Raw genomic sequence first — 25,139 nt, 5'->3', positions numbered from 1 at the left:
GGCGGCCCCGCTGTCCTTAGCTTGCAGCAGAGGGGACGGACATGCCTGCTGCTTACCCCCAGACACCATGCTGTGCTTTGGGCTCAGAAGGTGGCCCCACCTACTTACCTCTCATGGAATTGCTCTTTGAGGTGGCTGAGAGGTGGGTCAGTTTGGTTCTGGTCAGGGCCGCCCTGGGTTTTGCTCAGATATTTAGTTGTCTCATGTGTCCTGGCCAGATGAGGCCTTCCCTCCTCAGACTGCCTTTTTTTGGCCTCCCACCCCTCAGGATGGTCCATGGTTAGGAAGGAGCTATAGCTCTCTTCTAAGGAGCCAGCACCCTCATCATAGAAAAGGAGGCTCCGTGACTGAACTGGAAAAAAGGAGAGCATTGGTTAACAATGAGGACAAGGTCTCTTGCAATGGGTGTGGGTCATGATGGTGGTTCCAGCACATGCTCACCCAGCCTTGTCCATGTGTAACTATGCAGGACACCCTCCTCCCCCCAGCTTCAGGAAGCAAATGCCCCCCTGGACACACAGCCTCTTCAGAAGACAACCAGTCTGCTCTGGGACTTTTCCCTCACGTTCCTTCCTTTGACACTTGTCATGTTTTGGGACAACGGTTAGCACAGAATGACAACAGGCCCAACAAGGAGCTGTTGTGAGAGTTTGTACCACTGACAGATCAGGAATCTTCCCTCGCCACAGTCCCAGCATATGGCGTAGGCACAGAGGCGAGGATGCCATGCCTGATCAGGGAGTGTCGAGAGAAGAGCTGGAAATGGTTTGACAAGTTGACATGGAAGAACCACATTAGACTCACTCTTACTAGTTGTGTAAATGTCTGGTGCTGGTGTTGCTTTCACTGTCTGTGATGCTGAAGAGAATTCAGGGAGACAGGGCATCAGGGATCCCAGGATCAGAACGAAGCAGAGTGCCAGCACCTAGAAAGGAGATCAGAGTCAGTGCCACGAGCCACGAAGAAACACTCCCCTCACAGCACACCAACATGAGGCTGTGTAAGAAGATCTGGTCAGGCTGACAGCTGGGTACCTGTGGTCCCCCAGAGAGGGAAGGGGCTTGCTGTGCTAATCTCTGTTGCACATTCAAGAAGGGAAGTCAGAAACTTCCTCTTGTTGCTTTATTTGGGGTATTTCCGGCTCTTTTGTGAGAACTTGCCCATCCTACTGAGGAGAGATAGTGGAAGGCATAGCTGAGAAACAAGCTGGAAAAAAGAGGAGACTCAACAGAGACAAACTCTGCCTTGACCAAAGGGAACCCAACCATTGGCTTAGCAGGAGCTGTTGTGGGCTGTAAAGAAAACAAACCCACAGGAGAAATCTGGGAGGTACCACACACATAGCAAAGTGAAGCTGCTATGCATGCAAGGACAGAAATGACAGCAGAACTGCAGTTGCCTAATACCTGATAGTAAAGATGCCAAATTGCAGGAAAGGGTTAAATTTATGCTTGACGTGTAGCTATGCAGGACCATGTGTTAGTGCCTCCTGCTATCAGGCAGACGAGTCAGAGCTACAAGGTAGTGATAACAGGAGAGAGGTATGTGAAATCTCCCCTGAAATCCTCCTCAGGTAGGCCTGGGCCTATCTGGAAATTCTGCCGTAACAGTAAAGCTTCAGAGTGAAATGCCAGTGCTGATCGTAAGGGACTCTATAGAGCTTAGGGAACTGCCAGTACAGAGGAAGAAAGGACACAGGGGAAATGGAACAGAACCAATTTATTGAACACTCATGCACTATGCATGGTCTGTAACCACCTGCTGCCAGCTCAGTGCTCAGACTGAGCAGCCAAAGAGGCAATGCGTCTGTTGGTGATTTCTACTACCTATGTATAAACGAGCTAATCTGACCTGGATGGACGCCTGTGGAGACAGCCAGCAACTGCTTGACTGCTTTTCAGAAGTCACCTATTTTGGAATACCTGTCCCTAAGTAATGCACAGAACCTGGTACATCAAGGTAATTTTGACCACCAGTGGATTCCAGGAGATGTGGAAGATTGAATAATAACATGGGGATACTATACTATGTAAAGAGGGATTTTAATTGTCCAGACTCTTCGTGGCTGGTTTTAAAGTAAGGACATTAAATGAAGACAGCATAGATGCTGCCTAAGCATGGCACATGAGGCATTTAGAATCCTTATTCCACAAAAACAGGAAAAAATAAATTCTGAATAGATGTTGCTTGGAATTATCACAGCCAAACACACAACTTGGAGAAAAGTGAGCCAGCCCTGTAAAGTCTGTTCTTTCCTTCTAAAACAAAACAGGCTTTTTGGGCTGAGAAAGAGCAGTATACTTAACATCTTGCTTTAACATGGCTTTCAACTGAGGCTTTGCAAAACAGCACTGTTTTTACTCTGTTTTGTTTCAGGTTAAGTCTGATGCTCTGATTCACTTCCAGTTCAAACTCTACAACACTTCATAACAATAACTCTTGCCTTGATTCTGAGTAACATTCAGGTCACAGCTTTGGATCATCTCATTATTTGACCTCTTAAAATGGAGGGAAATTAAGCTAGAGAAAACTACTGCAAAACCATTTGGAAAGGTGGAGGCAAAATTAAAAAAAAAAGACATACTGAGAGTGTATTTATCAAATGGTTCACTGTCAAACTGTGAGGCAGTAGCAGATGGAGTAGCAGAGAGATCTGTTATGGATCTGGCAAGATTCAACATTTTTAAGCTTGACTTAAATGATGGACTGTACCAAATCTGCAGATGGGAGAGACTACAAGCAGACTGGATTTTGGTCAATATTCAAATTCAGAATGATCTTGACCTTGGGAAGAAGTGGTCCAAGAGAACAGTGGGAAGATCTATACAGACCAATGTGGAGACCTGCTGAGACCTCTGAGGTGGGCAGGGGAAATACATTAGTGGCTACATGTTTCAGCTGTTCTACAGAAGAGGATCTGGGAGTTAAACTGATGCATAAGATGGGTCCAAGTCAGTGTCACTTTGCAAAGGGCAAATCTCAGCCCAAGCATTATGAACAGGCTTTCTGGCTGGATTTGTACTGGCCTTCAGGTGGAACACTATGCCCAGCTTTGGGCCCTATACTTCCAAGAAGATGCAGGGCCATTGGAGAAAGTCTGGTAGAGAGTTCTGGGAACAAGCAGTGATTCAGTAACAGCCTTCGAGGGAAGACTGAAGAAATTATGGTGATTTAGCAGAGCAGACTGAAGGAAGTTGCTTGAAAACAAGAGTTTTCAAGTATGTAAAATGCAGCTGCACAAAGGGAGAATAAACAGATCTTGCTTACAATGGGCAGAAGAAGTTCTAATAGGCTTAAGCTGTTGCAAGGAAGATTGAAATCGGATAGCAAGAAAGCTTTATCTGGGAAAGATAACATAGCACTGGAATGGTTTGCCTGAGGAGGCTGAGGACTGCTCACCACTGGAGGCCTTCAAGAGCTGGCAGTACAAAAATCCAGCAGCAATGACACACAGCTAAAGAAGGGTAGCCTGCTCCACTCCCATGCTGCAAGACACGATGATTCTACATATCTGTCATGATAAGGAATGCTGTACTTGAAAATGGAAAATGAGAACTCAGAGGCTTATGAAAGGAACTGGTCAAAGATAGAAAAGCAAATTACAAATTCTTGAAATGCTTCAAAGCTAGGAAGTCTGAGAGAGTGGGTGTGTGGGCTGGGATGCCTGCAACAAAGGGAGCAGCAAGGAGACATAAGACATTGTTGGGAAGCCGAATTAGATATTTTATCAGCCTATAGCACAGGGAATGTCTGGAAGGCACCTCTTCTAGACTTGTGTATTCCAGGTAGTAGCACTGAAGAACTGCTGGAGCCAGGGGTGCTCTGATGAGCTGCTGCATTAAGGAGCAATGAGTCACTGGGCTCAGCTGGGTCACACCCAAAAATGTGGAAAGAACTTGGGAATGAAGACAGAGAGCAGAGAAAAAAACAGTCAGTCATTAAAATCTGATCTGACATGGGGGCAGCAAAGAGTAGCAAAAGTTTGAGCAGATTTTGAAAGGAGGAAGTGCTTGAAATTACAGAGCCGGGGCTCTGGAACCAAGGAAACTCATTGAACCAGGACCAGAAAACAATCCCTCAGGACACTGAGGGTGCTGAGAAAGTGGGGCAAGTACCTCACCATCTGTTTGCATTTTGTGACTGCTAACAGTACAGAAGTGATAATCAGATATAGATAACTAACTCTGGCAAATTTGTCACGAGCCGCTACTATGACAATCCTGCAAAGACATCAGAGGGGTGAAGATTTTATTTTTACCATGGATCAGAAACTTTCCTCCTGGCAAAAAAAATGAGATGAAGAACAACCAATTGACTCTACTTATGGCTACACACTGGCATGCCCTAAAACTCATCAATGAAGCAAATATTTATTAACCATGATCCTCCACTATGAGGCAAACAGGGATTACCAAAACAACAGACAACTCCGAATTATTATGGTTAGTCAAAAGGACAAACAAAGAGAATTCCAGCTGGATTTAACAAAGCCTAATGTGCAGGCATAGCAAGAACAGATGCCATTTCTTGCTGATAAACACAAGGTAATGCCCACTGGGATGAATACTTGGACTGTTCCTCTGCCCTGCTGAGTTAAACATTAAGCATTACCAGCTCAGCAAAAGAAAACTGCCCATTACAATGGAAGCTCATTGAAGATTTTTGCTGAATGGATAATAGCTAATGAAAAGCAAACAAAGTGCTGTTTTGCCCAAAGAACAAGGCAGTGAAAATGCAGGAATTATTCTAATGTTGTTGCATAAACAACTGATGTATGTACGTATGACACAGGACACAGCTCTGGTGACTATAACACAAAAGGAAGGAGCAGATGTAACTGACAACAGAGCTGGGCCGCAGGGAAGAGGGCAGAGACAGGCAATCAACAAAGCTGTCTGGAGAAGCATGGCCAATAAGGAAGATGGAAATGAAGCTTATACCATTAGACAGGTCCCAGTCTGCGTGGAAGCCATTTTATAAGGTCTGGAGACTTTCCCAGCTACCAGAGCCTGAAGCTTCTGTAACTGCTGTAGCAGAGTCCTGTGATAGGAAACAACGCATATCAAAACTTAATAAGGAGGTAGAAGCCAGTAAGTGAGCCAAGAATAGCACTACCCACTCCATATTTTACCCTGATTTTCCCTTCTTGTGAAAACAAGTATCTCCCCTTTGCTGTGTATTTCCTAAGTCCTCTGACCAAACAGGCTTGGAAAACAAGAAACAAAAAAGGGTCTTACCAGTGGGCCCACTACCACCTTCACTGCACCTACCCACTATTATGAATGACCCATTAATTTAGGACTCCGGGGTGCCTCAAAGCCCAGACAGTCAATTCCCAGAGCAGTGGAGAGCCAGGATACCATGAAAACCAAGCTCTGGCATGGAGGCTGAACTTCGTAGACGGGTCAGGCCTTTAGAACAGGCTTGCCTGCTCCCAGTTCACTCAGAGACACACACTCTGAAGCTTGACCTGTGCCCCAAACTGTGGTGGAGAGAGAAATAAGAAATGGTTGTGATCCCCTCAAGCTTCTTCAGTCTTGGAAAATTCTGCAGAGGGATGTAGGCAAAGCCAAATCTTGAGTTCAGCATTTAATTCATACTCTGACTGCCCTGGTTGGAACACATGCTAACGTCTCTCTGCCCCATTTAACTGTTCATGGGCATCTGCACACATAACACAAAACAGTGGTAGGTGTTACCAAGAGCTACTGAACCCTTCACTGAGCTGGTGAAGGAATCTGGGATGAGGGAGACTACAGAGCACACAGTTCCCAAGAGTTGCATATTACTGAAACTGAGCCTATTGCTGACTTTCCCTCTGGGAGCACTGACTGTTTTACACAAGTATGTTTGAACTTTCATAAAATGCCAGGTCTTGGAACCAGGAGATTGCAGGAGAATCCCAGCTTTATCCCTTTCCAAATCCTGTTTTGCTCCCTGTACATGTGGAGAGAAGCACAGAGTGTCCCACTGGCAGTGCTCAAAAACCAAACCAACTTAGAAAGAACACAATGTGTATTTCGGGAAAAAAATAAAAATCTCTTGGCTTTTAGGCCAGTCTCCTGATTTTTCAGGGTGGGGCTCACACTTTTTCAGCAGCAGGGCTGCCCACACCCCCAGAGAGACCAGGGGGGCAAGCTGTGCCCCATGCACGAGAGCAGCAGTGCAGCTGTATCTCTGGCAGACAGGAGACCTCTGGCCCTCGCACACCTCAGCCAGACCGTTCCTGGCAGTCCCCAGTCCCAGCACCAGTGGCAGGCCTGGAAGCCAAGGCCACTGCACTCATGTCATGCAATGGGAGGAAGGTGTGCAGTAGAGCATCTAGGAGTACTCCATGAGCTGTCATGGCAGCAGAGGAGTGGGTGAGGAACTGGCTCTCTGGCTGTGGTTCTCCCCTTCAAGTCGAGCTGATATAAATGGGGCTATAGACACAAGCATCCCCTGCAGTTTACCCTGCCCTTGCTCACACCTGTTGTGTCCCGTAAGATGGGGCAGAGCTGGGCCCTTCTCCAGCTCCAGCTGCCCATCCCCACTGCAGGGGTGGGAGTCTTCATTATTTGCTTCCAAGGAAGCAAATTCCCCATGTGATTGGTTGGCCAGGTCTGCATATTAGAAGCACAAGTGTTCACTAGAGCCTTGAGTGAGGAAACCCAGAGCCTTGGGTGAGAGAACTTTGGGGCTGTGGGAGCAGCTTGCTCCTTTCAGGTGAGCAATAGCAGCAGATGAGATAGAGATTCTCTGGGCTCGCTATGCCCAAAAGAGGCTGGGAAAGGGCTGGGACACCACATGCACGAGGAATTGCCCAGGATTTGGTGGGAGTTGGGATCTCTACTTTTATTTAGAAGAATGGGCTTTCCTTGTATTCACCAAGTCTGTTCAGTTTTCTCAAGAGTAACCTGAAACAGCCACAATATGCCCAGGGCCCTGTATTCCTCCAAAGAGCCCAAAAGCAGAAACAGTGAGTCTGAGAGGCTGTTGTGAGGGGCCTCCCTTAATGCATCTGCCCTGGAGACAGACAGAGCCCTGGAGGGGAATGGAGAAGGCACCACGAGCCCAAAGGATTGCAGGGAGAAGGATGAAGAGATATGGGAAACATGCCTTCCCTCCCTCCCCTCGCTGCGGAGTGTCCTGGCATCCCAACAGAAACATTCCAGGCTTGCTAACCAAACCCAGCTGCCTCATTGCTGTCATGGGCTGAAAACCAGCACCTCACCAAGCAGCATCCATCCAGGAGCTGGGGGAGCCTGCTTTTCTCTTCCGGTCCCCCTGCTCCAGTGCTCCCGACTTCCCTTCCTACCCACCCTGCCCTATCCACAGAGGGTCAAGTCTAGCTCCTCTTACCTGTTTGCATTTTCTAAGGTCTCCACTTTTTTCCAGAGTTCATTGTTTTCTGTTGTGTATGTCTCGACCCTATGGGAATAAAAGCCATAGCCAGTTAGTCACAAAGGCCAGACAGATTAAGACAATGCAGTCCTTGCTTTTCATGGGGTATGGAGGCTCAGTGGCTTCATCTGTCACCTACAGATATGGTCCTGGAATCAAATGTTACTTGGCCCACCTGATTGCAGCCAGCCCCAGTGGAGCAGGGATGAGACTGCAGGTGGACAGTTACAATGTGACAGTTCCCAGTTCAGGGTCTCCTGAGGGTTGGGAGAGACAGTAGCACCTGCTTACAGGCAGGTCAAGTCAGGACAGACACAAAGTTATGCAGACATTTCCATCACTTCCAAACCCCCCTAAGAAGCATGAAAAAGGAGGAGGGGGACAAATTCAAACCTCTCCCACTCATTCTGGGAACCTGCCCTGGGGTCTGCGCCCCGGCTGTGAAATCCAGACGGTTCTGTTCAAACGCTGGGCCAGCTCCGACTGCAGGCACTTGAGGGCAGCAGAGAACCTGCAGGCTCCTTCCCACAGCTTCCGACGGGAAAGTGGTTAGGCTGCAGCTGGGACAAGGGAAGGGGAGTGCCTCCAGGTCGGGAGAAAGGCAGACCAGAGACACAGCCTTATCCTGCTGGAGGTTTGCAGCACAGCCTTTGAACCAGGCGTTCCGTGCAAAAACTGGGCTTGCAGCAAAAGTGTCAAACTGAATGGTGAAGGCCCAAGTACAGGTTTTGACAAATCAGCTTTTAGTAAGCCAAGCTGACCAAAGGCATGTTCTATTAAAAAAAAAATCACTGAATGCTGCTTTTGGTTCACATTTAAACCTGGCATTGTTTGAAAGCCATCTGTCATAGCAATGCTCTAGCGTAACAAACTGCTGAGTACATACAGGCAGCACGGCAACATCTGGGGAGGAGGCCCCAGCACCAAACACCCTGGACCTGCCCCTTGAGCGAGGTCAGCCAACTCCCCAGCCCTGGCATGAAGGTCCCCATATGGGACACTAGCTGGAGGTGATGTGCTCTGATGCCTGGACATACCTGTGCACACTGAGGTGCAGCATGAGAACCTGAAGGTGCCTTGAATCATCTGCTTTAATTGAGCATTTCTGTGGAACTAGAGAAGATAAATAGCATCAGGGAGAAGAATTAATTGAAGTTGGGTTTGGAGGTTGTTTTTTTCCATTTGTTGATCTCAGATGGTGTTAGTAACTGGGAAGAAAATGGTAATTATACAGAAACATGAATTTGTGCCTGGATTTCAGCATTCTTCTTTGCCTGGGAATGTGCATTAGGGTTGCTAGTACAGGAATTATTTTCTGCCCTGTCAGTGTCATGTGACTTCACTTTAGGCTTATGCCTGCTAGGCGTGCAGGACCTCAAGGTTGCAAGGAGAAAAACAAAGCTAATGCAGAGAGTGGAAGTGGGGGAGAGTGTGGGGAATAACTGTAATGCAAGGTTTTTCTTGCTGTCAAGTGCTTGTGTGTCCACCTTCATGGGAAGAGAGGGCAAGAAAGCCACTGTCAGTGCCCACACAGCCTGCCACTTATGGGACAGACAAAATAGAAGCAACTTCTAGAGGGGAAACATGACTCTTACCCAAAATCCCACCTTGTTGGCAGCCAAAACGGCCTATGTTTTGCAGGGGACCTGCCAAACGAAGCAGTTGGAAACACAGAATTTCTTGACCAATCTTTATCCCGCAAGAGGATTTCTAGGAGGGAGGAGAGTAGGGGCAGGATCCCAAACCAAACTCCTGTGCAGCCAGCCTTGCAAGGAACTGTATTTTTTGAGCAATTCAGAGACAAAACACTAGAAAGGGGGGCTGTGCATGGACAGAATCCTTTTCTCAAAGTAAGACTGAGAAGAAACTTACTTTTTCTCTAGACATTCCACATACTCTTTCTTCTTCCTGCGGCTCTCCTGAGCTGAGATCTGTGAGGGGGACAAGCCATCAGAGGGGAGTCAGTATCATGAGCCTCTGGACATTTCTTTGTGGCTCATGCATCTTGTCTGTTCCCTGCACACACAGCATCTTAAAGGCAAATGGGGAGTTGCCTTCCAGTCTGCCATTCCTGCTGGTCTCCAGGCCAAAACTGGGAGGGATGGATGCTGTAGGTATGCAGCCTTCCCTGGCTTGTAGCCCACAACCTTTTTTTGCATTATGCCCCTCGCTGAGAGCATCTTTCCACTCCTCTGACTCACATGGGTATGTGCTGTCGCCATGTGGGTTCATTCTGCCCAAGACCACTTCTGAGTCATTGGGTGATTCGTTCAGTCTCACCATTTCTCCCACAGGATGCTTTCTAATCCCAGTCTAAAGTCTCACAGCCTCTGCCTGGCTAGTGAACACTGTGCATCACCCGTCCTGCACCATGCAATGGCTTTGGTTTCCCTGCCCTTGCAACAAGGCCTGACCAGACCAGTTTGTCTGATCTGTGATACCTTAGCTGGTGGACCCTGTCCCAGGCCACACACTCCCAGGAGCTGGGCTGGAAGCCACACTTCCCAGATATGGCTGTTTGCAGAACATCCAAGCAGAGATGCCCCTTGGCACCATTTTGTGGCTTGCGAGGCTTGTGCTAGTGTACCAAAGGCAGGATCCCACCTTTTCTGAGCTGCAGTGCAGCTGAGGAGGTGAGGGTAAATATAGCACTGGTCAGCTGAGGATGCTCTGGAATCATGGGAACTGTATGATTACATGTTTTGCAGTCACCTTGTTCTTGATTTTCCTCCTGACCCTCTTCAGTGCTTTCTCCTCTGCTTTGGTGAGGGGCAGCTTGGTAGGAATGGGGTAGCCCTCTGCAATCAAGGTGCGCTTCTCCTCTTCAGTCAAGAGCAGCGGGCCAGAGGTTCCTTGTAACTTCTGAAACACACAGAGAGCATCCATCAGTGTCACCAAGAAGTTCTACTCCGGTGATCCTCCTTAAAGCCTTGCAGAGCAGCCAGAGGCTGTACACATCAGAATAGAATACACTACTGCCCACTGACACCAAACAGGTGCGGGGCAGTGCTCTTTCCTACTCTCAACCCGATCCTAGGGGCACAGCTCAGCAACTCCTTTCCTCTTTTACTTGGGAGGGCATCTGCTCCTTCACAGTGAGGCTGGCTACACACTTACACTGCAGGACCCTGCCAACAAACTTCTGGGTGACGGTTAAAATGGTTCGGATAGGGGAATTCTCAGTAATTCCTCTCTCCCATTAGCCTCCTCAGAAAGTCCTCTAGTGCATCGGCCACTTCCCAAAGAATGGGTGAAACACAGTACCTGCTAAAACAAGGTAGCTGCTGGTAGATTTTATGCAAGATTCATTGTGCCTCTCCTCACTCCTGCGAGCGCTTTTTGTCCCCACATCCTTGTGCTAAGGCATCACATTGCCTTGATAGAGCATTTCAGCTTGGAGACCTTAGCAAGGGCAGGAACCTCCACGTGAGCCTTGGAAAGCCTCCAAAACCCTCTGAGCAGCAAGGAGCCCTGTGTCCCAGTGATGCCCTGCTGCCTCCTTACGTGTGGTGCTGTGAGGAGAGGTGAGGAGGAGATGGCAGTAGAAGACCGAGCAGCAGGCCGGGCTGGGCTGGAGGGAGGCAGGGACCGAGGGCTCTGAGATCCGTCGCTGTCACTGCCATGGCTGCTGGGCGGAGTTGGAGGCATCTGCACCAGGTCATCTACTGAGAAATAAGGAGATCAAGTCAATGGCTCTCATGTCAGCCTGCTGGTACAGGCATAGGGCCCTGCCTATAACACAGGGCTGGAAGGAGAGGGTGATGAGTTTCACAAGATGGAGTGAGTCTGAGAAAAAGGCTGAACTGAGCACTGCCCAAGACAGAGGTTAGACTGACCTCAAATGTGCTAAACTAGGAACTGCAGAGGAGCTGGCAGGGGCTTTGCCAAGGCACTGAAGGTATTTACAAAGCAATAAGGTACTCCAGTGTCAACCAAAATGAAGTAAAAAGCCCATGATATTTTGCTCCATAGCCTGTTAACGAGTACAGAAAGCTCTGTGAAAGAAAAGCTCTTCCAAAAGCACTGCAGGACTCACACACTTGCCAGCACACTTGATCCAACAGGGCTCTGGTCACTCAGTTGGTTTCCAAGCACTTGAAAACTGTCCCCACTTTGTACTGGAGAGCCCTAGGGGCCTTAATGGAGGTGGGAATATGCCTTAGGAATGTCTCTCTGCGGCAGTGGGAGTTCCCATAGTGCTTTCATTTGTGCATCGGCAGATTTTCAGATGCTTGGGTTTCTTTCAAATTAAACTGGATCCTGAATTTCCTGACTTTCAGATGGTTATTTTTGGATAGCTCTACAGTCTCTCTGAGGATTTTAAAGCACTCTTGCATATTTCCAGATCTGAAGTAGCCTGTTTTGCCTGGGAGTCCCTGTCTGAACAATTTTGTGTGTGGCTGCTGATGCAGATGCTGATCTTAGTTGGAACAGTGCAGTGCCCACTCCTCTATTGCTCTGTGCCCCAGTGCTACCTTATGTGAACGGCTCTGCCCTCAGGTGTTGTCTTTTCTCCCTGTATAATAACAATCTATATCTGAGTAATACAGCTGACCAGGAAATTCTATCTTCTTACCTGTAGGTACATTTAGAAACTGGTTCACCTCTTTGGGTTCAGCTTTGATCACAGGTGCTGGAGTCATTTCTATAGGAATCTATGGAAGAGAAGCAGAAAGAGCTCTTGGCCACTGCTACCTCCCCTGCCCAGAAGGATCCCACCAGTTCTGTTCATAGCCACTGCTCCCCTGCTGCCTGTCCTGCCCCATCTCACAGCTCTGCCCCAAAGGAGCCTCTCACCACACATAAAGGAAACCAAGAGTTCAAACATAAGCCCCTGAAGTCTCAGTTGCTGGGCACACAGAGTGCAAACACATTTGCAGAGGAAGTGGCAGTGGCAGATGGATGTGCTGCCAAGTAATGCACTGAGCTGAGTACCTCCAAAATGGAGATGACTTTTATTCTTGGCAATTCTTCCTTTGATAGACCCAGACAGTGTAATTTAAACCAACCCCTGCGTTACATGGGAAGTCCCTCTTTGATCTGCCTTCATTATAAGGGGGAGTATGGAGGTTGTACAGAAACAGAACAACCCCCCCATCCTGTTCACATGATTTTCACCAGGACCACTGGGCAACTGTTTCCAATTGGAGGGGCCTGAGAGCTGAATAAAGAGTAGATTTACTCCCATCTGCGTTATGCTGCCCCTCAGCCTCCTGCCTTGCCAGCCCCCAGCCCACCATTGGGTGGAGTTTTTACACTAAACAGACACATTGCAAACTCCTCCAGACTGTAAACACAGCTGAGAGAGCACCATGGTATGACTGCTGAGCACACACAGCAGAGATCTGAGGGCACAGCAAGTTCAAGCTGTGTAAATAATAGAGGAAGTTTGTGCACAGTTTTGGCTGGAAGAACCCATTTGTTTTGGATGGTTGCTTAAATGGGAAGATGCTGAGCGTGAGTGAAAAAAGGAAGTGAACCCAGAGATGGTCTACTGTTATCTACTGAGCTGCTACAAGATAGGCAACGTCTGTGTGAGACTGGTCCGACTTTCTCATCCAACACAGCTGGACTCAAGGCCAGCTGAACTGAGCCCTCAACTTACACCCACATACCAGTGGCATAAGTGAACCTCCTTCAGACAAACAGGCTTCTTAAGAACCTAGATATGACCAAAAGAGTTGGCCCCTTGTTACATAGAAATAGTAAATCCTGCTGCTTCATAGGAAAAAGCAAGCAGGACCTGGAGTGGGACCAACATTTCCAGTGAGCAGCTACGAAGAGTGAGAGGCCATGTGACAAGTCCAAGGCCATGAAAAAGACAGTGCCAGAGCAGGGGTCTATATGCAGGTATAGTGGGGTCACTGGCATCACATTAATTGACACTCTTCTCTGAAAAACAAAAAAAAGCCAAGAGTGGCTACAGAAATACTGGCATATTGGAGGGGACAGATCCAGTAGGTGCAAGCATAAAGCTTTTGGCTTTTGTGCCAAGGAAACATGCTTATATTTAACCGAGATTGTAAAGCCTCCCGTGCTGCCATTTCAAGAGGAGAATGACAAATAATGCAGTATCTGGGCTTTGTATCACCCTCTCCTGTTTGTCCAGCAGCTAAATCACTTTGCAGAACCCTGCAGTCACGTGGCTGGGTCTGCATCACCAGGGGTGCTGCTGTGTGAGAGCCCAGGTTCCCGATGGATCTTAGATGGGCTCACCTCCTCGGGGACTGGCAGTCTCTGCAGAGGGTTGAGGTTCAGCACTGGTATGGAGCTGGCAGCTAGCTGGGACTCGGGCAGGTCTAGAGCCAGGTTCTGTTCCTGTTTCACCATGATGGAGCAGAGCTTGGGCCCCAGTGACCACACTCCATTCTCCAGCTCTGAAACATGCACAACATGAGAGTCAAACTCTAGCAAGAACAGGGCAAGAAAAAAAAAGCCATGCAGACAGCTTCCCCTGACTGAGGAGGCTGCCTTTCCAAGTTTAGCACTGTCACCACACAAGCATGTGCAGGCCCACAACACAGAGTCCAAAAGGGAATGAACCCCCAGTGTGTGGGGAGCACACAGGACAGAGCTAGAGGAATTGTGTCTCTGCTGTGCTCTGACTGTGCAGCCCAAGCTCTGGAGGACAGCTGCAGGGTTTCTTCCCCCAGTAATGTCTAGGTCTCATCCTCTGGAGCTTATTTATATTTTGGGCTCAGTGAGAGAAGGATGCTGGGCTGTTGCTCCTTAGGCAGCATGGCCAGCATCACAGAGCTGCCAGGTGTGTTACCAAGAATAGCACCATCTCTTTGCTGGAGAGCTGGTGAGAAAGCAAGCATGATGACACTGAAAGGCTGACAGTGCTGCTTTGGCCTCCCGATGATGTTGTGCCAAGCACCAGGGCTTTGCTGCATGACAGAAGAGGAGGAAGGTCCATTTCTGTGGAAGAAGCTCACTGCAGCACCTGCTTGTGAGGCTGCTTCCACAGCTGCTCCCCTCAGTCTCACCTCTGAAACCCTCTCCTCCGCTCTGGGCAGCTCAGGGCACTGTTGTCCACAGCCGTGCCCTGCTGCCATTGCTGGCAGGGACAAGAAGCAGCAGTGAGGGAAAGGGAGTGTCTGAAGAGAACTGAATGGAGACGTGGGGGCATGCTCCCCTTGCCTCCTGCCTGCTCTGTCCCATGCACATCTGTGGTGTGAGCCTGGCTTGCCACTGGAAGTAGAGATCCCAGAAAAACTGCACATCAGATGGGAAAAAAGACTGCTAGGCAGGAGAGCTGCCTGGGCTCTGCTCTAGATTTTCGGTCGTTGCTCTTCAAACACTTCAGCCTGCCAAAAGGCTACTCCTAGCTGGCCTGCAGCCTGTGCCCTCCTTCCTAATGCTCATCCCTTCCCTTTCCCTTTTTATCTGACAAGCAAAAATACATTTGGCTTGACACAGGACAGATTATTGCTAAGCATGTCACCAGAGAGAGCTCCAGTTGCCTCCACAAGGCCACAGTCTGACTCACTCTGACCCCTCTGCACTGCTCTCTGCATGCAGCATTCTGTCAGGCCCAGGGATGTTGCCTAGCAGTTCTGCAGTGCAGGCCTCAGTCCAGAAGATGTCCTGGCAAGAGGAGAGAGGGAGAAAGGTCTTTCTCTGCTCTGAATCCTGCCTCTGGCCTTTGCTTGGACAGAGTGGTGTTAAAGCCCAAACAAGAATTATATATGATAACACAGTGTTGCCCTTGCCAATGGAATATGTTGTCTTCCTGTCTTTGGCCTAGCACCTCTTATTTTCTGCCTAGACAGGTCTCTCTAGCAGATGTTCATTCCTTCCAGCTGCCTCTGTGAGTGGACATCTTCAAGCAGAGACACAGCTCCTGTGGCTGCTGCGTGTGCCTCAGCTGTGTGTGCTCTCAGTGCTGCTGGATTGCTTTCTAGAGATTCCCACAATGCACCAGGGCCAATGTCATCAGGCAGCGTCTCAGGCAGGGGTGCACTGCACAGATGAGACAACGCAGAGGCTGCTGAGCAGACACAGATTGGGTTGTTTTCCCTGTCCTGCTAAGGACACTCAACCCGCAGCTGGTAGTGAAGCCCTAGTTACTCCTGGTATGCAAACCCCTTCTGATGGAAAGAGGCAAGGTGTCACACAGCCACAAGTGCTTGTGTCCAGAAAATTTGGACTGACTTCTGCCTTTCACAGAAATGAGGGATCTTGAGAGATCTTTCAGTCTATCCCACTGCTCTAGGCAAGTTCAAATAAACCTGTGTCAGTCCTGACAGATGATTCACTTGAACCTACCCTTTCGAAAAGTGATGAAGAGTTCAGCTTCCCCCATTTAAACTCTTCTATGGTTTTGCTATGCCCACCATGGGAACATTTTGCCTGCTGACTACTCTGAAGTTCCTTACTGTGATTTGAAGCCTTTTCCTCCTTATCCTTTCTGCTGCAAAGATCTGCATTTCTCTTTTTCTCAGATGTGTGGGGTATCCTCTGTCTGTGAGGGCTGCTACTGAAGCAAGTTACCAGACAAGGGAAAGCAGACCACCAAGGGCTCTCTCCAATCAGACTTGATCCAGTGAGAGAGCAGCCCCCAGTGCTGTTGGTCCAGACAGGCCAAGGAGCAGACACCCAAATAAGTATGTGCAGTCCTCCCATTTCCTGTCTACATTCTGACCCTGCTCTCTTTCCCACCCTCGGAGATTTATCTGGGGAGTGATTGGGTTACAGAATCAGAAACAAATAAGCCATCAGAGGGTCAATGAGGACTGAGGAGTAGGCATCCTGCATGGACACGTCTACATTCTGCTGCCCGAGAGGATGTTTCAGAGGTAACACTGTAACACTGCAGATTTCACTGTACGTTGGTGGATGAGGCACGCCAAGACACTCATCCTCTGCTCTAGATACTCTGTACCTATTGGGAAGAAAAATGGCTGAGAGATATCTGTTGCTTCCCAGGGCTGAGGAGGTGAGACAAAAAGAGCAGTGAGAAAGCAGGACCTGTAGAGGAGGGCAGGCACTAACCCGAGGCTGGTCCAGTGCCTGCTGTTCTGCACAACCCTGGCTGCCCCTGCTCCTGGCATCAAATCACACCCTGCAAAACTGAGGGCTGGTACTGGGAAATGAAGCAGCCAGCCTGTATGCACAAGCCATCTGGAAAGCAGACTCCACTGATAAGCAGGGTCACAATGCACCCAGTGGCTTGCCCTAGCTGACCTGTGTTAGTGAGAACCATGTGGGAAGGGGCAGGATTTGGAAGAGTTTTGGAGATCTGCAGAAAAGCTGGGAGAAAGCTGATAAAAGGCAAGCCAGCTCCAAGCCTAGACAGAGCAGGGGCATTCCTGAGGAGCTCAGCAGACTGAGCAGAGCTTGCTTAATGTTAAAGAAAAACCATTTCTGGGTAATTAATTTGAACTGAATGTCTAAAAGGACTGAGACTGGATGGAGCTGTGCCAAAAGGACTGCACAGTGTTGCAAATACTGGACCTGACTCAGGGTTTCACTAGAATATGACTCACATGCAATTATGAGCCAAGAAAGCCCTGGAAAGATGAGCTGAATTATCTAGCTGCAGGACTACATGCATGGATACTCCTATACCTGCCACCTTAATGCTAGGCCTTACTCCCTTATGAAACTGATCTGCACTCTCAGAGAGCAAGTGCCAGGCCCACCTCAAACTCCTGGGTTACGCACTGTACACCCTGTGCTGGCCTCTGCCCAAGCATCAGTGTCACACTCCATTCAAGAGAGTCATGGTCTTGCCTTTGAGACATGACAGCTGAAGGAAGGGCATGTGCAGACACAGTGGAGAGAAGGAGAAGTGGTGCTAAGTGTCTCAGAGAGGAGTTCTTGAGATAGCTTCATGCAGGCAGTCTTCATTTCACTGCTTTCTACAAATGAATCCTTTTTGCTTCTCTCATTCCCAAGTCATTCTCCTCCTATTCATTTTCAGGGGCAAAACAAAGTTGTGTTTATTTGTTCATGCTGGTTTGGCGTTTTTTTGTTAGTCGCCCCCTCCAAGACTGCACTGGGGTTAAAACTAAGGAAAAAGAAATGCAAAACAAAAGCTTTTTTGGTACTAAGACAGAGCTGCTTGGCCTGCCATAAGCCTCTCTCCCAGCACCTCTCTGAGATGCCCCTAAGGAATGTAGCAGATGGTTGTGCCTTTTCAAGGACCAAAGAGGCAGCAGAGGCAAGCCTTCTCTCCTTCTGCCTTAGCGTTTGTACCAGAAAGCTGGGATCATTCCTAGTCATGAGAGGGAAGCCTCTGTCCCAGGTCTCACTGTTGCTCAAAGGAATAGCTTTCTTCTGTGTACACTGAGTCTGTGCCACTGCTTTTTCAGGCAGCCTGGTGTCCATCAGCTGTTGGGACACCCACACAATCCCACAAATTACAGGACTCTCTGTAAGGACAGCTCTAAAAATACCCAGCCATCATAAATTATCCTGAAATGAATTGTTTTAAAAATAAGTTTTAAAATGACTGTTCCTCTCTGTCTCCTGCTAAAAGATCTGCTGGTAAAGAAGCCACTTAGCTTTCCACATGTACCAGCACTGGTTGCAGCCAGAGACTCATGCTTCCTATGTGCAAGCCAAAACCCTGCTGCCTGATGCCAAAATGGAGCTGGATCTAGGGCATCCACACCCAAGTTTGCAGGGTCCTAAAAAGACATTGCCTACTGCTTGCCAGAAGCTGGCAGCACACTGAGCCACAGCCAATTATCATCCTCAAAAATAACAGTAAGCCCAGCAGAGGAGTAATGTGACTATGAGAGCACAAATGGAAGGGAAAAATGTGGGCTGTATTTGACAACAGCAAATCAAATTCTTCCCTGGATTAGCCATGCGCAAGTCCAAGGAATAGCCAGTTTGTCCTTATATATGAAAGCCAGCCAGAGCCTCTGTAACAGATGTGCCCAAAGCTGTGCAGCGTGCACATCTCATGCTCACCATTAACATTATCTTCAGTCTTGACAGGCACGAGGGGGCTCTGGGGAGCAGAGTCTCCACTGAGGGAATAGCTGTGCTCTGCCTGGATGCCTGGAGTGGGTGGATCCAGGTCCATGTCCAGCAGAGGGTTCTTCTCAGCCAGTACTGGGTCATCGAAGAAACTGCTGAAGAGGTCGTTGGAGAAATCCTCCATGTTGTCAGAGAAGTGATCCAGGTTCTCTGAGAAATGCTGAGGAAAGACAAAGGGAGAAAGAGCATTAGTGTCAACTCCAAGAGGGATCAGAGAGCCTTCCTCTGCACTGAGAGTCAAACCTCAGCATCAGCCCTTTTTGCATTTGGAAAAAGCAGTTCCTATTCCTTGCCTGCATCAGTTTGACAAAAACATCTTGAATTAAGATAGAAAGGGATGTGGTGCTGTACATCACTGCATGTTTATCTATGCCACAAACACTCATGAAACTTTTCTACATTATCTTATCTCCCCCTTCCTTTGTGAGTATCTATCTGTGTCTTCCAAACATCATCTCACTGTGACAACAAAATGAATAGAGTACAAGGAAAGAAATTCCTATGATGATAAAATATAAGTGCGGCAGAAAGTCATGGTCTTCAGCACCTGTCCTTGGTGACAGACACTTTTTCATGTTCTCTGCCAGCAGCAATGGGCACACTGATGCCCCAGAGGACATCAACCCAGCTGCTGATTTCTATCAGAGAAAAAAGATCAGTTGGATCAACGTAACAGGAAGGCCCCCTGTTGTATTTAATTTCCTCTGGGATTTAACAGCCCCTCTGTGGACCATATGAGGTTGTACTTCAGCCAGATAATGCCTGTGAAATTCAGCTGCCCGATGAAGTTTAAACACTGCAGATGGGCTGTTAACAACAAACAATCATTCCACTAATCATTCCAGTAACAGTCAGTAAATCTGGCCAGTGCTGCTGCAGAGCTGAGCTCCTGATGCTTCAGGGAACCTGCTTCCTTTGAGGCATATCCTCCTATTCAGAAGTCAAATCACTAACTTTTCCATTTGCTACAACAAAGCATTGGTTGGGCAGGGAGAAAAATGATGGCTGCCAAACACCAGCTGAAAAATGATCCCATTTGTTGGCAGATTGAGGCTTCTGGCTCAGGGAGAGGAAAGAAAAGACAGATAGATTCAAGTGACTATATTACACAGACAGAACTGTGTAACTTAAATGAACTGGAGAGAGCTCAGCAGAGTCAGACTGGGTCTGACCCCACCCCCTGCCTGGAAAAGCATCTCGGTGGGCAGAAAGGCATTGAAAGCGGTATACTGAAATACCAAGAGCAACAGGGTATGAATGAGAGTGGGAGAGAGCACATAGGTCCTAGAGTGGAGACATGAATGCCAATGAATTCCAGTGTGAGAGCTCAGCTCAGGAGAGAGCCTGGCTTCTAGAGACGCATGGGGTGTGTGCAGTCCTTTCTTTCCCCAGTGCTAGGACTGAGGCAGGAGGTGGCCAGAGGACCCCGGATGCTGGAGCCCGTAGGTTCCCGCTCCTACTGGAAGGTATATTTGTTTTACCTGAGCACAGTACCACTCTGTCAACATTCCACTGGCTGTCAGAGCTTTGGGGTGAGGCTGGGGAGTGAAGTAGGAACAGACCCACACTTCCCACCAAGTGGGGGAGGGAGATGGTGAGTGGCAGCAATCTTCAACATGTCAGTGCCTTTCACCCTCCAACATCATCCTTCAGCCGCTCAACTTAAAACCTCAGATGCTCACAGAGCATGCTGGAAATGGGGGTGGAGTCCCTGCCACCTGCATTCTGCCTGACATGAGATTTTTCTCCATTCACTTCCTCCCCACTTGTCCTCCAACTGCCTGGAGTGACAGCCCAACACACGACCATCCAAGGCTTCCCAAGAGACCAGACAATGCATGTGCAAGTAGAGTGGAGAAGGCACACTCATGCTAAATCCTAGTGTTGAGGCCCTCCCTGCGATGTCTGGGGTAAAGTTTTCTCCACTTGTTCCCACAGCAGAAGCAGAGTTGGTGGGGTAGCTTGGTAAAATCTACCCAGCCATTTCCAAGTTGCCTAGGAGCATTTTTGCACTTGAATCAAGTAACAGAAAACACCTACCATCTGTGGGGAGTGTAACTTCAGAGGGAGCTGAGTCAGCAAATGGAACTGGGTTAGATAGCTATCTAAAAAGCACTGGAAAACCAGGTTTTGTCTTATCCTACAGCACAGAAGGATAAAGAGTTTGGAGTCCTGAGCATTAACCCCAGAGAGTGCCTGCTCATGTAACAGCTGTTCTTTGTCTTGTGTTCTCTAAACAACACAAGCAAACACAGGATGTGAACATGATAGCCTTATGGTAAGGGCGAGAACCACAGGAAAGTGAAGGGATTCAGAGTGCTGGCTGCCAACGCATCACGACACAGCAGAGCTGGGCTCAAATCATATTTACTATTGTAACCATCAAAACTAGAACCACTGTGTAGCCATGGAAGAGAAGCAGAGCTGGATGGACAGCTGTAGGGAGAGCTGTCTGTGATGCTGTCATGTGCTTCCAATTTCTTTCACAACTGTGCATTAACAAAGGCAGAGGTGAGATTGAAGAGTCAAGAAAATGCATTCATGCAGTAGTTACACAGATTATCTTTTAGCAGCATCCCACCCACATTTAGAACAACAATCCCTTGGTCAGTCAACAATCTCTCCATTGTTGGACAAACCTGCCTAGAGGGAAGAGGTGGAGATGCGCCTCTGGCTTTACTCCGAAACTAAAAAATCACCCCAGCTGCTGCTGAGGGGTGAGAGATGAGTAACGAGTGCAAGGGGCTGAGTATCAGAGCCTTAACATAGGTACCAGCGCTGGCAGGAGTAATTTCAGGTTTCTGGTTCTTTTAGACACCGCACAGCAGACTTGCTGCTGGAAGACCTCCCTGTTTGGAAATGAGGATGAAGGCAACACTGCTCCCCCAGAGGTGCAGGAGTTCAGGCCCCCAAGAGACCATTCTCTCCCAAGAGACAGAGACCTACTGCACAGTACAGGAAAAACATGGGTGATGAGCGGAGAATGAAACTTGCACCCCTCCCTGGGCAATCCAGAAATGCTGGGGCATCTACCCCTCTCTGGGCTTCCTCTCTGGGTCTTATCCTCCAGGAAAACTAAATACCGGCAAAGCCTTCTCATCAAAGCAGCCCATTTCAGCTCTCACCACTCAGACATATACCAGTCCAACATCTTCAAACACCGATGGTGGAGAGAAGGGAACTAGCCTATGAGATTGGCAATAACAATGGTTATTATCAAAGGGGGCACCAAGGATCCAACACCCTCAAGGAGGAAGAGTGCCTAGAGCTGACACAAAGCTGGAGATTGTTATTTTACTCAAAGAAGGAGGCAAGAGGCAGAGGAAAGCTCTGCCCTTCAGAAGGAAGGGTAAAGCAAACAAAAATAATAACATGGCTTTGTAGCTGGCTATACCCACAATGGAAACTATGGGACCAGCAGGAAGCTGTCACCACATCTCAGGAAGACTACTGGGTCTCTTGGGTTGGCTCTGTTCTTTCCTGAAGCCAACAGGTATTGTTAATTTTAGATTTCTAATTAGTATAGGACAGCTGTGCATGCAACCACATAGTAAGAAGAGAGAGAGTCCTCTTGTCAAGATCCGACTGTGATGGACACAGTGAGGAGCAACCAGACGTTTATTTTGGCTAGATGCCATCAAAACCACTACTAATTAGTTTAGATTGAGCCTGTTCACCCAGAATATGCAAATTTTGTCCCACCCAGCCTAATTCTGGGAGCTGCACTTATCTGACAAAACTCAGAGAAAGCTTCAGCCATACTCTTCCTTTGCATGTGTGAGAGAGGCTTCAGGGAACTGCATGTCCTAGAATATGGTGACTTAGGGTTGTGTAGATAACAGCAGTGCATGGCAGGGTCAGTGCTCCAAGCTTCTGAGCAATAAAGAGAAGCAGGTTTATCACCTGACTAAATGGACAGTAGCTTTATCCTTGCTGGAATGTAACATGCCAAAAAAGTGCTGGGTGGTCACTAGCCCTCTGTTCCCACCCAGGCTGGGGCCAGTACAGCTAAAGGTCTTCATGTGCTGCCATGAAATGACATGACTGTGCTGGGCTTTGGGGAGACTTTTGCCAACACAATGGCAACAAAGGTCTCAGCAGACCAGGGAAGGTCCAAGAAAGAGTCCATGGAACTTGGATGTGAATGAAGGTGGGATGGACAGAGATACACAAGCACAACAGCCTCATCCTCTCACAGCCTCTTCAAGACCAAAACTCCTTGAGAGTGCCTTCCAACCAGGCTGAGATCAGCCAGCTCCTGCTCCTCAGAAGATTGGTCAAGAGTTTTTAAGTGTGACAATGAAGGACTCTGCAACTCTGTTGAGATTCTCCTTTAAGATATTTCAAGTAGCTTTCACGCAGATGGGCCTGGCTTTAGCAAGGGGGACCAGTCAACTGGGAAACTTGACCCTTACCATCCTGGCCTAGAGGGAGTGGGTGTGCAGTGTACTGAGGGAAAACAGTTTCCAGATGGGATACAAAGCTCACAGCACAGTCTCATTTTGCATTATTCGCTCCTGTTATCTTCCCCTCCCTTTCACACCCTCCTTCCTTCTCCTTCTAACTATGCTCCAAAGCCAAGAAATAGCACGAGATGTGTTTCCAAAGCTGTATTACCAGTGAGCGGTCAGGGTGGGGGCAGCCAAGGGACAGAAACGCAATGGCGAGGATATGCTGGATTTCCTGATCCAAGGCTGATTTCTGGCTGCCCATCCCCCTCAAATTCTAGGAGGACAGGGAGGCAGCGCCCAAAGAGGATGAGCCAGTGTCCACACGTATGGGGAGGCAACAACCATTGCATCTCTAGGCCCTACAGAGAGCCTTAACCTGTTCTGGTGCCACAGCAGAATCTGCTCAGGCTGAGGCCACCTCAGCCATGGGGAGAGAGTGAGAATCTGTCAGCTCCTGGCTTCTGCTCCCTCCCACTCCTGGTGATCGACATAGGCACTGACTCTTCCAAACATATTTTCACCACATGTTTTCATCCTGACCTCATGCTTAGGGTTGTCTAAATAGCACACTGTATGTGCGTGCGTGCACTTCTCATTCAAACACCCTTTCCTGTTGTACAACAGTTATCTTGGGAGCTAATGTAAGGCATCCAGATATCCAAATGCAAGCTCTACATATACCCCCACCCAGAGCTGGTGTTAGAACTCTGGAGGCCCCAAGGAGAGACTGAAGCACTAAGCCTTCTCCCCTGCCCGGTTGCATGTGGGATGCCTTAAGATAGCACTCTTGTAGCCCAGGGGTACCATGCATGGCTGAGGAGGTGATGACTTCCTCCCCCAGGATCCACTTCTCTGTACTCATCCTGGCTGCATCTGTCCCTCCTTTTCCCCTTTCATGCTTCCATTCTTGGTGACTTTCCCCTTCCCACCTCCAGCTGAGTTGTTTGGACATAGTCTCCCGTCGGGATCAGCCTGGTTCTCACAGCCTCTCTTGTCCCACCACAATGGTCTTGCTCCAAAGAGAAAGCAGCGAGGGGCTAATCCAGCTGGGCAGCAGCCCAGGCCCAGGAGACGAAAGGCCTTTGCAGGTTGGAGGTTCTGCTCGTGCTGGCAGGCAGTGAAGATGGGGAGGGGATTCTTCTGAGTTTTCTCTTTTCTTTTTGAAAATTTTTTCCTCTTTGCTTGCCAAGATAAATCTCCTGTCCCAGCTGTGACATCTGCATTTCCCTTCTCTGCTTTCACTAAGGAATGAAGCCCCCTGCACTCCAGCTGCACAGCCGAGGTTTTCTTTACATTCCAGGAAAGAAGAGCCCATACACTCCAGACAGTCCTTCTCCTCTCTTTAAAATGCAGTGAATTTCAGACTTTATGAAAGTGAAGTTCTCAACAGTGTTAACAAGATTCAGGCAGGATGGACAGATGCTGTGCACACTTCTCCACACAGCCAGCCAGTGCATGTGCACCCCAAGGGGCACAAGTGATCATCCAACCACCCCTTGGCTGCCACCCCTCTGGTGCTCCTCCATCCTGAACCCGTATTGCCTTTGTATCTCACAAATCACAGGTCTCTGCTGCTCCATGTCTGGTGTGCCCAGGGCCCTGGTGTGCCTGGACAGCTTGGCACTGACCTGCTACCCCCTTGCTGTTGCTGCTTCTCTGCATGGCATGGCCAAAGCACCAAAGGCCAAACTGCCTGTGAATGCCACTGTCATTCCCCTCCAGCAGCAGGACAGCATCCTGAGCAGCAGTGCCCCTGTCTTTCCCAGGCACTGCATCAATACCCAAGTCACCCGTGATTTCTTTCAGCATCACAGCCTTAGGGGTATGGTGGACCAAACACTCCAGACACCCCAGGATGGCAGAGTTTGACTGAACCTGATCTGGAACTAGGCCCAGAATTTGCTGCTGTCTGTAGAATTGTAGAATCACAGAATCATTTAGGTGGGAAAAGACCTCTGAGATCATCGAGTCTAAGCTATGCCTGAACACCACGTCAACTGGAACAGAACATGGCACTAAAACTCCACAGCCAGTCTTTCCTCAAACACCTCCAGGGATGCTGACTCCCACCACCTCTCTGGGCAGTCCATTCCAATGTCTAATCACCCTTTTTCTGAATAAATTCTTGCTAATGTTCAACCTAAACCTGCAGTTTAAGACTACATCCTCTCATCCCGTCTCCAGTTGCCTTGGAAAAGACGCTGACCCCCACCAGGCTACAACCTCCTTTCAGGTACTTGTAGAGAGTGATAAGCTCTCCCCTGAGTCTGCTCTTCTCCCCGCAAGGCTCAGGCACAACTCGCTGTGGAA

At 48.6% G+C, this 25,139-nt stretch overlaps 1 protein-coding gene across 3 annotated transcripts in view; it reads right to left on the bottom strand.

Moving 5' to 3' along the window:
* CREB3L1 (cAMP responsive element binding protein 3 like 1) overlaps nucleotides 1-25,139 on the bottom strand; it is a 45,167-nt gene that overhangs the window by 2,558 nt on the left and 17,470 nt on the right. The window contains exons 2-11 of one of the 3 annotated variants that reach the window (XM_039551745.1): nucleotides 18,310-18,538; nucleotides 13,600-13,760; nucleotides 11,960-12,038; nucleotides 10,888-11,048; nucleotides 10,096-10,245; nucleotides 9,256-9,314; nucleotides 7,342-7,410; nucleotides 4,941-5,040; nucleotides 805-925; nucleotides 109-352 (exon numbers count right to left, since the gene is read on the bottom strand). In XM_039551745.1, the coding sequence (XP_039407679.1) occupies nucleotides 109-352; nucleotides 805-925; nucleotides 4,941-5,040; nucleotides 7,342-7,410; nucleotides 9,256-9,314; nucleotides 10,096-10,245; nucleotides 10,888-11,048; nucleotides 11,960-12,038; nucleotides 13,600-13,760; nucleotides 18,310-18,538 (1,373 nt within the window). The remainder of the gene's footprint in view (nucleotides 1-108; nucleotides 353-804; nucleotides 926-4,940; nucleotides 5,041-7,341; nucleotides 7,411-9,255; nucleotides 9,315-10,095; nucleotides 10,246-10,887; nucleotides 11,049-11,959; nucleotides 12,039-13,599; nucleotides 13,761-18,309; nucleotides 18,539-25,139) is intronic. The other 2 variants (XM_039551747.1, XM_039551746.1) reach the window with 2 other exon arrangements.

Source organism: Corvus cornix, chromosome 5 (assembly GCF_000738735.6).
Source record: "Corvus cornix cornix isolate S_Up_H32 chromosome 5, ASM73873v5, whole genome shotgun sequence".
Classification (NCBI taxonomy): Eukaryota; Metazoa; Chordata; class Aves; order Passeriformes; family Corvidae; genus Corvus; species Corvus cornix.
This window is presented reverse-complemented; position numbering and strand designations above follow the sequence as displayed.